Source organism: Drosophila obscura, unplaced genomic scaffold (genome assembly GCF_018151105.1).
Source record: "Drosophila obscura isolate BZ-5 IFL unplaced genomic scaffold, ASM1815110v1 contig_58, whole genome shotgun sequence".
Lineage (NCBI taxonomy): Eukaryota > Metazoa > Arthropoda > Insecta > Diptera > Drosophilidae > Drosophila > Drosophila obscura.
This window is the reverse complement of record NW_024542848.1, coordinates 904942-917650: the sequence shown is the minus strand read 5'-3', so window position 1 is coordinate 917650 and position 12709 is coordinate 904942. Positions and strand designations below refer to the sequence as shown.

Here is a 12709-nt window from a genome sequence, read left to right as displayed (position 1 = left end):
TAAGCTAAAATGATTTCATTGACACAGTGCAACGACGAGAGAAGCACATAAAAAACCTTTTTAAAAAGAACAGAATTGTCCGACATACATAATGTAAATACATTAAATATTCTGACGAACGAATCTACAAAAATATATATGCACATAAGTTATCGAATAAAATACATATGTGATAATCCGAGAAATATGGTCCGTAAAATTCAACCTGACCGTCATCAGTGACTAAGTATCAATTAGCATTCGATTTGAAATAATGTCACAGTTCGATATTATTAAACAATTTCGCATTAAAATATATTAAATGAATTTTAATTTATTATAGTACGCCGGTTACAACAAATTTCGTATTATCAATAAAATAAACGTACAGATGAGAGCTACCGACACCAAATTTAATTTCTAGTATTGATGTGTGACATACAAATCTACATATGTATGTGTGCACATATTTAAATATACGGTTAAGCCCATATGTATATATAAATTTATAGGTTTTATTTATTTTAGATGATGTGCGTTTACATTAGTTCATCCTTTTTTTTATTATTTTGTTTATAATTTGTATTGTATGCACATACATAGATTCATATCTATATCTATGTATGTACACACACTCTTAACATTTAGTTAGTGATGACTCGCGAATGCACTATAAACAAAAAAGGTTTTTAACATAGTTAGCACTTTTTTTGTCCGTTACTTGTTTCACTTCCAATTCACAAGCATATTAAAGTTTTGTTAGAAAATAATTGTCATAACCAAAGAATTTATTTTCCTGGGCAGACAAATTTGTAAATAGATATACATACTAGTGATGCCTAAAAATCGATGGAACTATCGATAGTGCGCATTTAATAAATACTGCAGTTACATACCGCTTATACCCTTATAGCCTTTTCACACTGGGGACCATCCACCATCCACCATCCATTTCTGGGATGGTCCGTAAGGTTTTGCCGTTCCGAAAATTTCCCAGTTACTCCACCATCCTTCTGGGATGTTCCTAATTCTCACGTTTCAGTGCGGTATTTTTTCGATAATTGTCAAATGCAACCATATTTCACAACAAAAAATCGGAGATCACTACGAATATGTAAACAATGACAGACAGGAAAATATAAAAATAAAACAAAATAACCCCGTCCGATCTCACAAAGCACGCAAAAAATAAAAAAATATCAAATATCAGCTGCAGGTGATTTTATTTCGATGTGACATCCATCTAACATAAAAATTAAGTGATAAAATTAATTTACATATATGTATATACATATATTATGGATGATTTTATTGCATTATTACCAATTGCACCAGGCACTGAGGAAACCCAATTTCTTCAAATGCTTGGACACACTCGTCAATTTTCTCTGAAGTGAGATAGTTTTTGGACATGTATTCCTCTGAGAATTCGTTGATGAATGCTCTGCAAAACTCATGCAGGATATTGCAGACGCTGTTGGCTGACACTCCGAAAAACACTCTTCTCAGAAGAAGATCCCAAAGTATATAAAGATATGGCGATACGCTTCTCCAGAGAAATTGCAGCTCGGCAGTTTGTGTCCTTCTTCCGTAGCACTTCCAAGCGAGTAACCAACAGAGAAAAGCAGGATCTCTCCATCCTAAAACTTTCCTTAAAAAACGCCTCGTTGTTTTCGGGTACATCCTTCTCCCAAAATGTACCGAACCGCTTCTGAAAAACATAACATATATATTTGTACTTTAAACATTGGTTGCATTTATTAGAAGCACTCACAAATGACCACAACCTTCCGGGCTTCAGTGTTTTCAAAACAGATATCCATTCTATTATCTCCTCCTCGTCAAAGTTATCCTCATCATCATCGTCCATGTCCAACAACATGATTAGCTTGTGCAAGAATATTTTTTGCTGCTGAATCACATTCACGACCATTGAAATGTTATTTATATTCATTTTAATTAAAGTAAACAAATTTTCACCGCACACAATTGTGAACAACAGCTGTTTCTCATGGATGGTGGATGGTGTCAATGTGAATCGGTGTTTCACATCTTTCAAAAATTCCCACCGTTCCCCCAGGATGGACTCAGTGTGCAGAGAGTATAAAAAAAAATACCAGTTTTCAAAAAATTTTCAAAAAAAAGTTCTGCCATAGAAAAAAAAAAAATATCATCAAACCATTTCTAAGCCCCAAATCTTTAATAAAAAGTTGGTTTTGTTCCTTGAGGAAAAATCGTGTTGACCAGTGTTATCGCCGGTACCCCCGATTTCAACGACTGGGAGCAGGTTCGCTTTAAACAAGGCCAACTAGTGGAAGCAGAGGCAAACCAGATGGAGATCAACACCAAGATCCAGGACCGCCTAAACGAGCTGACTCATTACATGAACACGATACACAAATCCGACGACGCCGAGAGAAGGGGGGGATAATTCTGGCTAAAAACAGAATTATTATCACCGATCTGGAAAACCTCATCCTCGGCCTAACTCTGGCACGGATCCATATAATCAGTCCAGCCCTACTAGACGGCGCCGACATCCAAGAGTTCGAGGCACAGCATCTGACCAACCTCAGCTCGGTAGAACTCTTGGGAGTATCAAAAGTGAGCGTCTTCCAGAGCAGCGACCTACTCACGTTCCTGATAAAGTTCCCCCAACCCAAACGAACATGCCCAAAAATACTCATATTCCCAGTACAACACCAACGGAAAATACTGGACTTTGGCGAGGGAAACATCGTAGCAGAATGTGGAACAGAAGCCGTCAAAGTTGGCGACTGTGAGGCTACCGTCGGCGCAACATTCTGCCGACAATATCAAGGGAACACCTGCGCCCAACAGATGATGGCAGGGTCCGTCGCCCACTGCGCAACGCTGCCAGGGCACCTAGAGGCCATCAGCCCCGTGGATCACGGAACCATCATCATTAACGACGCACAAGTGACCATTTTGGAGGAGACTGGCGCTATACAGAACCTCTCTGGGACCTATCTGGTGACGTATTCCCACCGGATCGCGCTAAATGGGACCTGGTATGTAAACCATCTCGGGGACTCGCGACGAAAAGCCGTGGTGTCAGCAATGACACAGGTGAATGTGACGTCACATCGAGAGCAGCTGAGTCTACCCTTCTTGAGGGAACTCAGCCTGAAAAACCTTAAGCACATCGGCCACCTGCAAGAAGTGCTGACGATCAGAAGTGCTACCGCTAAATACGCTTGACAGCCCATACGGTAGAGTGGCGAGATGGGCCCTCGAACTTCAGCAATACCAATATGACGTGCATTATCAAGCGGGCAAACAGAACGTAGTTGCAGATGCACTATCCAGGCAGCCATTAGGAACACTCGCACGGATCGAAGAGGAGAAGACAGCCTGTCCCTGGCTCCAGCGCAGGATAAAACAAGTCCAGGACGAGCCTCAGAAATACCCCGACTACACCTACGCTAACGGGGAACTATATCGACATCTGGGCCATGGCGCCGACGACGACGACCATATAGCATGGAAACTCTGCGTAGCAAAAGATCAACGAGCCAGAATACTTCACGAATGCCACGACCAACCCACAGCCGGCCACCTAGGGGTCAGGAAAACCATCACCCGAATATCCCAACGGTACTATTGGCCAGGTTTCTACCGAGCCGTGAGGAAATATGTCCGTGGGTGCGTAAGCTGCCAGAAGTTCAAAGCTCAACAACGCAAGCCGGTGGGCCAGATGCTCACTCGCAAAGCCGAAGAGCCATTCGCTACACTATGCGCTGACTTTGTTGGACCACTACCTCGATCAAAGAAAGGAAACACGATGCTGCTCGTCTTCTTTGACACTTTCACGAAATGGGTCGAATTGGTACCACTCAAAAAGGCCACCACCGCTACCCTGGAACTGGCTTTTCGAGAACGAATCCTGAGCCATTTCGGCATACCCAAACGCTTTGTGTGCGACAACGGCACGCAATTCACAAGCCGATCGTTTCGGTCCTTTCTACAGACAGCAGGAGTAGAACTGCAATATACCGCACCGTACTGCCCCCAGGAAAATCCAACGGAAAGGACAAATCGGACGGTCAAGACCATGATTGCCCAATTCGTAGGGGATCGTCAAAATACCTGGGACGAGCTACTACCGGAAATATCACTCGCAGTAAATTCCAGCGTCTCGGAGACAACGAGATTCAGCCCAGCTTTTCTGCTGCATGGAAGAGAGCCCCGTTTGCCTGGAGCCCTCTATGACGAAGTCACGGCAGGCACCGGAAGCCCCCAAGAGACCGCTCTCGGCAAGGCAACCAAACTCAGCGAATATTCACCATTGTCAGAAATAACATCCAGAGGGCAAGCCAAGAACAAGGAAGGCATTACAACCTCCGCCGCCGGCAATGGCGCCCCACTATTGGATCCCTAGTACTCCTACGACAGCACCACCTCTCAAACGCGGCCGACGGATTCGCCGCTAAGCTGGCACCGAAATACGATGGACCCTACCGAGTCACAGTTTTTGCATCACCGAACACTGTAAAACTACAGCATCCGGGCAGCCGAAAAGCGAAGGTTGCTAACATCAACGACCTGAAGGAATTCCACGAGGAGAGGGATGCAACCGAAGAGGCCAATACTACCAATAGCACCGCAATCCCCCTAGCCCCGACTTTGGGTTCCATACATTGGCAGCTGACCAGCCAAAGCCAACGAATCTAAAGGCGAGAACGCAGCACACGCGCAGCCAATGACCAAAAACCCGCGGACTCAGAAGACGTAACCAACCGCCACTACAACGGAAGTAACGAACGCTCTCAAATGACGAGTTCAACACCCAAAGAAATGAAAACTCAGCACATGCGCCACCAAAATCCACCAAAATCCACAGCCAGAGACAAGACAAAGAAAAATAAATATCAGCCTCAGCACACGCGCGGCCGACAGACAGAAAAAGTCGAGGACTCAGCACACGTGACATCGAACGGCGATCACCCCCCGCAGCGAAATACCACCAATAACCTGGAAAAGTGTCGCTTAACCCGCTAAGACGAAACCTGAGCCCGGTTCGAAGAAAAGTCCCGTACATAGCCGCAACGGCCCTATCAAGAAAGGGAAAACGCTATATATAGCTGAGTTCTCCCGGTACTAAATCAGTTCGCTTCTTAACTCGAGCAAAAGACATTTCTACAAGTTACTCACCGTTAATTCAACGCCCATCGAAATACCCAAACAACACCTACGTCTACCGCAGCCAAAACAGTATGGACACTACATTAATTTTGTTCACCATGCTCACGACGGCCCAGGCACTAGTCAAATTACATGACTATACGAACGCCGGCTACATCCCCATAGTGGATGGAGATGCCGTCATCTGGGACAGCTACGGATACCTACGCCACACGACAAACGTAACCTCTTACGAAGAATATGTGGTCCAAACAGAACAGGCCGCCGACTTACCACCGACTTAGGCCACATCCGCAACCTAATCTCTACGCTAAAAATCCACCATCGAGACAGGCGGAGCATCAACATCCTAGGGACCGCCCTTAAAGTTACACTACTCGACAAAACCGAACTTTTTTTTTCCTCAAGGATCCAAACCGACTTTTTCTGATAGATATGGGGCTTTAAATTTTTTTTAAGAATTATGGTTTTTTTTCTATGGCAGAACTTTTTTTTGAAGAATTTTTGAAGTCTGGTATTTTTTTTTAAAGCTTTTTTCAGAGGTAGCGCTTGTTTTTTTCACATAACTCTAGTATCATCTGGCTGTTAAGAACTTTGCTATTTTGAAAAGGTAATTTAAACAGCTAGAAGTTAAGCCCAAATACTTTGTGATTTCAGCTTACTTTTCTTTAGCTTTTCTTTACAACCAGACTTAAGATACTAAAGTTATGTGAAAAAAACTATCGCTACCTCTGAAAATAGCTTAAAAAATACCAGTTTTCAAAAAATTTTCAAAAAAAAGTTCTGCCATAGAAAAAAAAAAAAATATCATCAAACCATTTCTAATCCCCAAATCTTTAATAAAAAGTTGGTTTTGTTCCTTGAGGAAAAATCGTGTTGACCAGTGTTATCGCCGGTACCCCCAATTTCAACGACTGGGAGCAGGTTCGCTTTAAACAAGGCCAACTAGTGGAAGCAGAGGCAAACCAGATGGAGATCAACACCAAGATCCAGGACCGCCTAAACGAGCTGACTCATTACATGAACACGATACACAAATCCGACGACGCCGAGAGAAGGGGGGGATAATTCTGGCTAAAAACAGAATTATTATCACCGATCTGGAAAACCTCATCCTCGGCCTAACTCTGGCACGGATCCATATAATCAGTCCAGCCCTACTAGACGGCGCCGACATCCAAGAGTTCGAGGCACAGCATCTGACCAACCTCAGCTCGGTAGAACTCTTGGGAGTATCAAAAGTGAGCGTCTTCCAGAGCAGCGACCTACTCACGTTCCTGATAAAGTTCCCCCAACCCAAACGAACATGCCCAAAAATACTCATATTCCCAGTACAACACCAACGGAAAATACTGGACTTTGGCGAGGGAAACATCGTAGCAGAATGTGGAACAGAAGCCGTCAAAGTTGGCGCCTGTGAGGCTACCGTCGGCGCAACATTCTGCCGACAATATCAAGGGAACACCTGCGCCCAACAGATGATGGCAGGGTCCGTCGCCCACTGCGCAACGCTGCCAGGGCACCTAGAGGCCATCAGCCCCGTGGATCACGGAACCATCATCATTAACGACGCACAAGTGACCATTTTGGAGGAGACTGGCGCTATACAGAACATCTCTGGGACCTATCTGGTGACGTATTCCCACCGGATCGCGCTAAATGGGACCTGGTATGTAAACCATCTCGGGGACTCGCGACGAAAAGCCGTGGTGTCAGCAATGACACAGGTGAATGTGACGTCACATCGAGAGCAGCTGAGTCTACCCTTCTTGAGGGAACTCAGCCTGAAAAACCTTAAGCACATCGGCCACCTGCAAGAGTGCTGACGATCAGAAGTGCTACCGCATATATTCTCACGGCAAGCATCGCATTTCCACTCTGCGTAATCATTTGGGTCCTACATCGCCGGCTGGGAACCCAAAACACGGCGCCTACAGACCCCGAGGCCCCAGCCCGCGAAACCGACTCCAGCCAGGTACACACCACCGCCGTTAGAATTGACAAATCCCACGAACCTCGAAAACAACCAGACGCGGCCACCCGAGTAGGGCCAGCCCCACGACCACCGGGCCAGGGAACGCGGATCACTCCCGTGCTCAACCACTAGACGCGTCACCCACAAAAAAATGCTGACCACGGCTTCTGCCCGCCGTTCGACGGACGACAAGTCGAAAACCGAGGCAACATCGGTGTGTGAAACGGTAGTGCCCACCAGTACTACCAAACATACCCATAAAGGAAGACAACAAGCTGCGACTCCAAGACTACGAAGGAAAAAAGATAATAAACAATGAACAACAACTACAACAACGACGATATTATCGTCATCTCCTCTGACGAGGAGTCAGAAACCTCCACCACCAGCACCGAGGAAGACCAGTACCATAGATTCCGACGGGAGAATCTATGGTCCCCCCCACCAAGGGCGAGGACACCAACCGCCAACACCTCGCCAAGGCCGGCCACGCCGTCGTTTTCGCCAAGGCCGCACAACGCCGAGGAGTGGCCCCCAGCCCCGACACCGGAGACAGCACCACCCGGGCGGAAGAGCCCCCCGCTGTTCACCCGTAGACCGTCGGGGCATCGCCACCAAGGCGACCCCCGCACGCCGCCCCGACCAGCTGAGCCCAAGAACAGCCCCGAAACGGAGCCAACCGTTGACGAGGAACCATACGCCCGCCGCGTCTACAAGGAAGTGGAGAAGTACCACTACACCAAGACGTCCTGGGGCATCAGGGTGACCCCGATCCACCCCACCGCGGTGGATGTACTCGTTCCCCCAGGACAGAGCGCGAAGAGGTACTGCGGGTTATACCGAAAGCAATTTGGGACATGCGAGTCGGAGGAGGAAGGTACAAGTCCCGGCCCCAGCAGGAAAAGGCGCCACTACGATTAAACGCGGCGCCCCACAACACCACCTCCTACCGGTAGAAAGGGGGGGGGGGGTAACGAACCATGGTTCCCCATGGTTCGTCACAACACAGGAACACCTGTCTTTAAGGCGAAAATATCTCTACATGTATAACCGTATAAATAAACACTAAGTAAAACCTCAAATTTCCCTAAGCTACATTCCTTTCCCACGGTACCGGTGCACACCGATAACCTTACCTGGGACATTGGACCCTTGTTGGGAGGCGATTGCTTAGGTAACCCTCGATTACCGGGCAAAACCCCCACATGCGCGAGCCAGTCAGCAGTCTTTGACTCTCCTTACCGGGGATATTGGACACTGACTGCAGGGCTAATGATTTGGTAACCTTCTGTTACCGATCAGCCCGTCTGCACGCGCAGACTATAATTCGGCCAGAGAGATTTATGTAAGAACCCTTCCCACGGTCTGGAGTAGAAATAAGATATCTATAAGACATTCATGGAAGGCCGGCCGATCTATAAAAAGGCAGTCCATCGGCCATCGTAGGAGTCAGTCAAATCACCATCCGCGTCGTAGTACAAGTAAACATAACATAGCCGGGTAGAATAATCATACGGAAGAATAAAGAAAACCATTAAAATTAAAAGAACCAAAAAGTGTTGTGATTTCTATTTCAGTTTCTGGAAAAGTTCCTGGTTTTCCCGATAAAGTCCTCGTGAATTATAAATAACTTGTAAATAAGTAAATAAATAAATAAATAAATAAATACCTCAGCCTGAAATAGGACATTACAAGACTAAGAAAAATTGTAAATAGAACTGCACAGAGGCGACGATTGACGAGAGCGGCTACGAAGTCGAGAATAGCGGGACGGCGAGAGGCAAGTCAGTTGGTTTGTGTGAACAACATTGGTATGAAAGAAATTTAAATTTCGCGGTTTTTTTTCAAATATTTTATCTTTAATTCAAAATGTTGTACTTACTTTAAAATTTCAAATCATTTATTAATCCAAACCGAAAATTGTAATTAGGTGCATAAGTATTTTTAAGAGTCTATTTCACATTCCAAAGCATTATTGTAAACGGTTAAAAGCATTATAATGTAGGCCAGAGCAATTTTAGAAATGACGGTGACCCTCTTGAAGGCAAAGTTGATTGAACTGGGCTTGGAAACGACGGGGAGAAAGAGTGTTTTGCAGGATCGGCTCTTCGATCATTATGGCTTGAATGTGGGTGAGTGCGCGGATGACGATGATGTGAGTGAGGCTGGTGAGTCCAGTATCTACGCCGACGCAAGCACTAATGTTACATCAAGATTTACATTACGAGATGTCCAGGACAGTGTTTCATCATTTTCGGGGTCAGCACTGGAAGACGTTTATCACTGGTTGTCAGAGTTTGAGGATGTCGCAATGACTGTTGGCTGGGATAAGCTTCAGAGATTCATATACGCCAAGCAACTTTTGATTGGAGCCGCCAAGCTATATATCAAAAGTGTCACAGGTGTTCGAGGATGGATAGAACTTAGAAATGCATTAAAGGAAGAGTTTGATAAAAAATTATGTTCAGCGGAGATTCACAACATCTTGCGACGAAAGCAAAAATTAGGGAAAGAAACTTGTATTGAATATTTATATAGTTTGATGGAAATAAGTAAGCCAATCCGACTTGACGAGGAAAGTATTGTAGCATATTTTATCGAAGGAATACCAGATAGCAAGGTAAATAAGGCTGCGATGTATCGCGCGAGAACAATCAAAGAGCTAAAAGATGAAATTACCATATACGAGAAGATGAAAGGAAAAGGAAATAACAAAGTAGGTTATGGCAAGGAAGATTCAGGTAAAAAGAATCAAAATGACAGCCTGAAGAAATGCTTTAAGTGCAACACGGAAGGTCATTTTGCAAGAGATTTCAAGGGGGAAGTAGGTTGCTATTTCTGCAATAAAAAAGGTCACATTTCGAAGAACTGTGATCAGAAGAATGCAACTTATTCCGTGAAGAAAGAGGCTGCAAATGCTCTGGAAATGAAAGCTAACAAAGGATTGATTTAAAAGAAACTAGTAGCTGCAGGAGTATAATTTATGGCCATGATTGACTCAGGGTGTGATTTGTGCTTGATGAGGGAAGATATTTTTCAGAGTTTTAGGGCCAGCTAGTGACTGTAGGATGCTTTGATGTCGATATTGTAGCAGATGAAGTCAGTTTCAGCGCAACCTTTCACGTAGTAAAATAGAAAGAGTTTGAGTATGCTGCTATCATAGGAAACGATGTACATCAATCTGTCGATTTTATATTTAGCTCAAACGGCGTACAGTTTAGAGCTATAGAGTACGACTTTGCTCCGATCTTTTAAGGAATGGTTATTAAGGATGACTTAGAAACAAAATCGGTTGTGGACAAAGTCCATCTGTCTCATTTGGGAATAGACCAGAAGCGTCAGGTTGAAGTGTTGATAAAAAAATATAATCCGGTGACATCGATAGTTTCTCCCGTCAGCATGAAGATTGTATTGAATGACGACATTCCTGTATATCAACGCCCACGACGCACTTCCCACGAGAATAGGCGTTTTATAGAGAAGACAGTACAAGAATGGCTAGCAGAACGAATTATAGTACCGAGCTGCTCAGAGTACGCGTCCCCGGTAGTAGTAGTTTCGAAGAAGAACGGATCGAGAAGACTTTGTTGTGACTACCGTAAGCTTAATAAAAAGATTAAAAAGGACAATTTCCCCATGAGCTTGATAGACGACGTTCTCGATAGGTTGCAAGGCTCTAAAATATTCACAACACTGGACATGATGAACGGATTTTTCCATGTGCCGTTGAGGAAGAGTCTAGAAAGTTCACAGCCTTTGTAACGCATAACGGGCAATACGAGTTCACACGCGTACCGTTTGGTATTACAAACTGACATGCGGTGTTTTGTCGATATGGCAGTGCAGTGTTGAGGGATCTTATTCAAACTCAGACGATTGTGGTTTATATGGTCGATATAATCATACCAACTAAGAATGCGAAGGAAGGGCATGTGGCGTTAGGGAGAGTGTTGAGTGTGGCATCCAAAACTGGATGGAGAATAAAGTGGCAAAAAGCACAATTGTTGAAAAGCAGGATTAATTTTCTAGGGTATAATATTGAGAATGGAACAATAGCACCTACAGACGAAAAGATCAAAGTGGTCGTTAATTTCCCAGTCCCGAAAAGCCGACAAGCTTTACAAAGATTCGTATATGAGGCGCTTTATGAAAGGCTACGCCTTTACAGAAAAACCATTGAGTGACTTACTACGTCAAAATAGTAATAAAATTGACGATAGACACGTAGAGCTGAACGAGCAGGGTCTAGTGACGTTCAATTTCTTGAAACATCTACTAGTATCAGCACCTATGCTAAAATTGTTCGATCCGATAGCTGTAACCGAGGTACACACAGATGCCAGCAAGTATGGCTTCGGAGGCATTTTAAAGCAGAAAGACTCTGAAAATCAACAATTTAATCCGATTGAGTTCATGAGCAGAAAAACAAACCCTTTCGAGGAAAAGTACAGCTCCTACGAACTCGAGGAATTAGCCATCGTCAGCGCGATAAAGAAATGGAGAATTTATTTGCTGTGAAAGCAGTTTACAGTCATCACAGATTGCAACGCTTTTGCAATGACCATCAAAAAAGATGATTTACCGCCCAGAGTGGCAAGATGGGCCATGGCTCTACAAGAATTTGATTTTAAAGTAGAACACAGAGCTCGAACTAAGATGAATCATGTTGTTTTGTAGGAGGGTGGATGTTGGTCGTTCCCACAGTTCGGATTCCCAATAAAAAAAAAGGCGGGGGCGTCAACTATAATTGGCGTGTATTTGGCGTGCACAAAGCTGAGGGCTGAAGACGGTTGTAAATAGGCGCGTAGGTGTCGAGAGACTGTTCTCTCCCGCTCGGCCTACGGCTAGCGCCCGTGATGGAGCGCCGAGTGGATCGCGTCCACGCCGCGCGAGAGCGAAGGGCATGGGAGAGCGCGCGAGCTAACAGAGCGCTGTTAACCGCGCTGCTGCCCTAAACATCCTCCTCCCCTTGGAGGACTGCAACATCACCTCCTATGGCTGCGTACAGGCCCCGGACACAATCCATCCGAAAACAGTGCTTTGGGCCACTGGAAGGCCGTCTCCTCGAGCAAGGAACCCGGGTTGGATCACCTTCTGGTAGACATCTGCTTCTAATACTAGAGAGACGGTGGCCGGGCGATGGAATTGCTCATTGGCAAGGCGGATGTCGTTGAACCTGACTCGAGTCGCCTCGCTCAAGGGTCGCAGCGGCGTGCGGACGCGTAAGCGGGGCGCCAGTTTGAGGACCACGTCCAATTGGACATCGCCGGTCCTGGCGCGGATAATAGCGGTGGCAACCTTCTCCGCTCCGATGCGCGTGCTGGGCAACTTTAAGTCGGCGGCCAAGGAAGCGTCAATGCAGCTCACAGGCGTGCATGGGTCGATGAGAGCCGTTGTCTCGTGGGTTTTTGTTCCCGTGTCCAAGACCACCCGGGCTGTCGGGAGGCAGTTGGTGCTTCGGTGCTGCAACAGCGTATAGACCGATGGAGCCGGATGACCCACGATGGGTCGGCGATCGGCTCGGGACACCGGAGCTGGAGACGGACCTGGAGTCGCGGCTGACGACTCCAAGCGGGCTGGACGCTGAGA

General features: G+C 45.7%; 2 protein-coding genes across 2 annotated transcripts in view; one reads left to right on the top strand and one right to left on the bottom strand.

Annotated features, from left to right (window-relative positions):
* LOC111079708 (ubiquitin-like protein 3) overlaps positions 1–884 on the bottom strand; it is an 81604-nt gene extending 80720 nt beyond the window's left edge. The window contains exons 1-2 of the mRNA XM_022374971.2: positions 876–884; positions 810–818 (exon numbers count right to left, since the gene is read on the bottom strand). The gene's annotated coding sequence lies outside the window, so the exon portion shown is untranslated. The remainder of the gene's footprint in view (positions 1–809; positions 819–875) is intronic.
* Positions 885–7435: 6551 nt separating this feature from the next.
* On the top strand, positions 7436–8041 carry LOC111079709 (sulfated surface glycoprotein 185-like). Its single transcript, XM_022374974.2, has one exon. The coding sequence runs from the start codon at positions 7436–7438 to the stop codon at positions 8039–8041; it is 606 nt and encodes a 201-aa protein (XP_022230666.2).
* The last annotated feature ends 4668 nt before the right edge of the window (positions 8042–12709 follow it).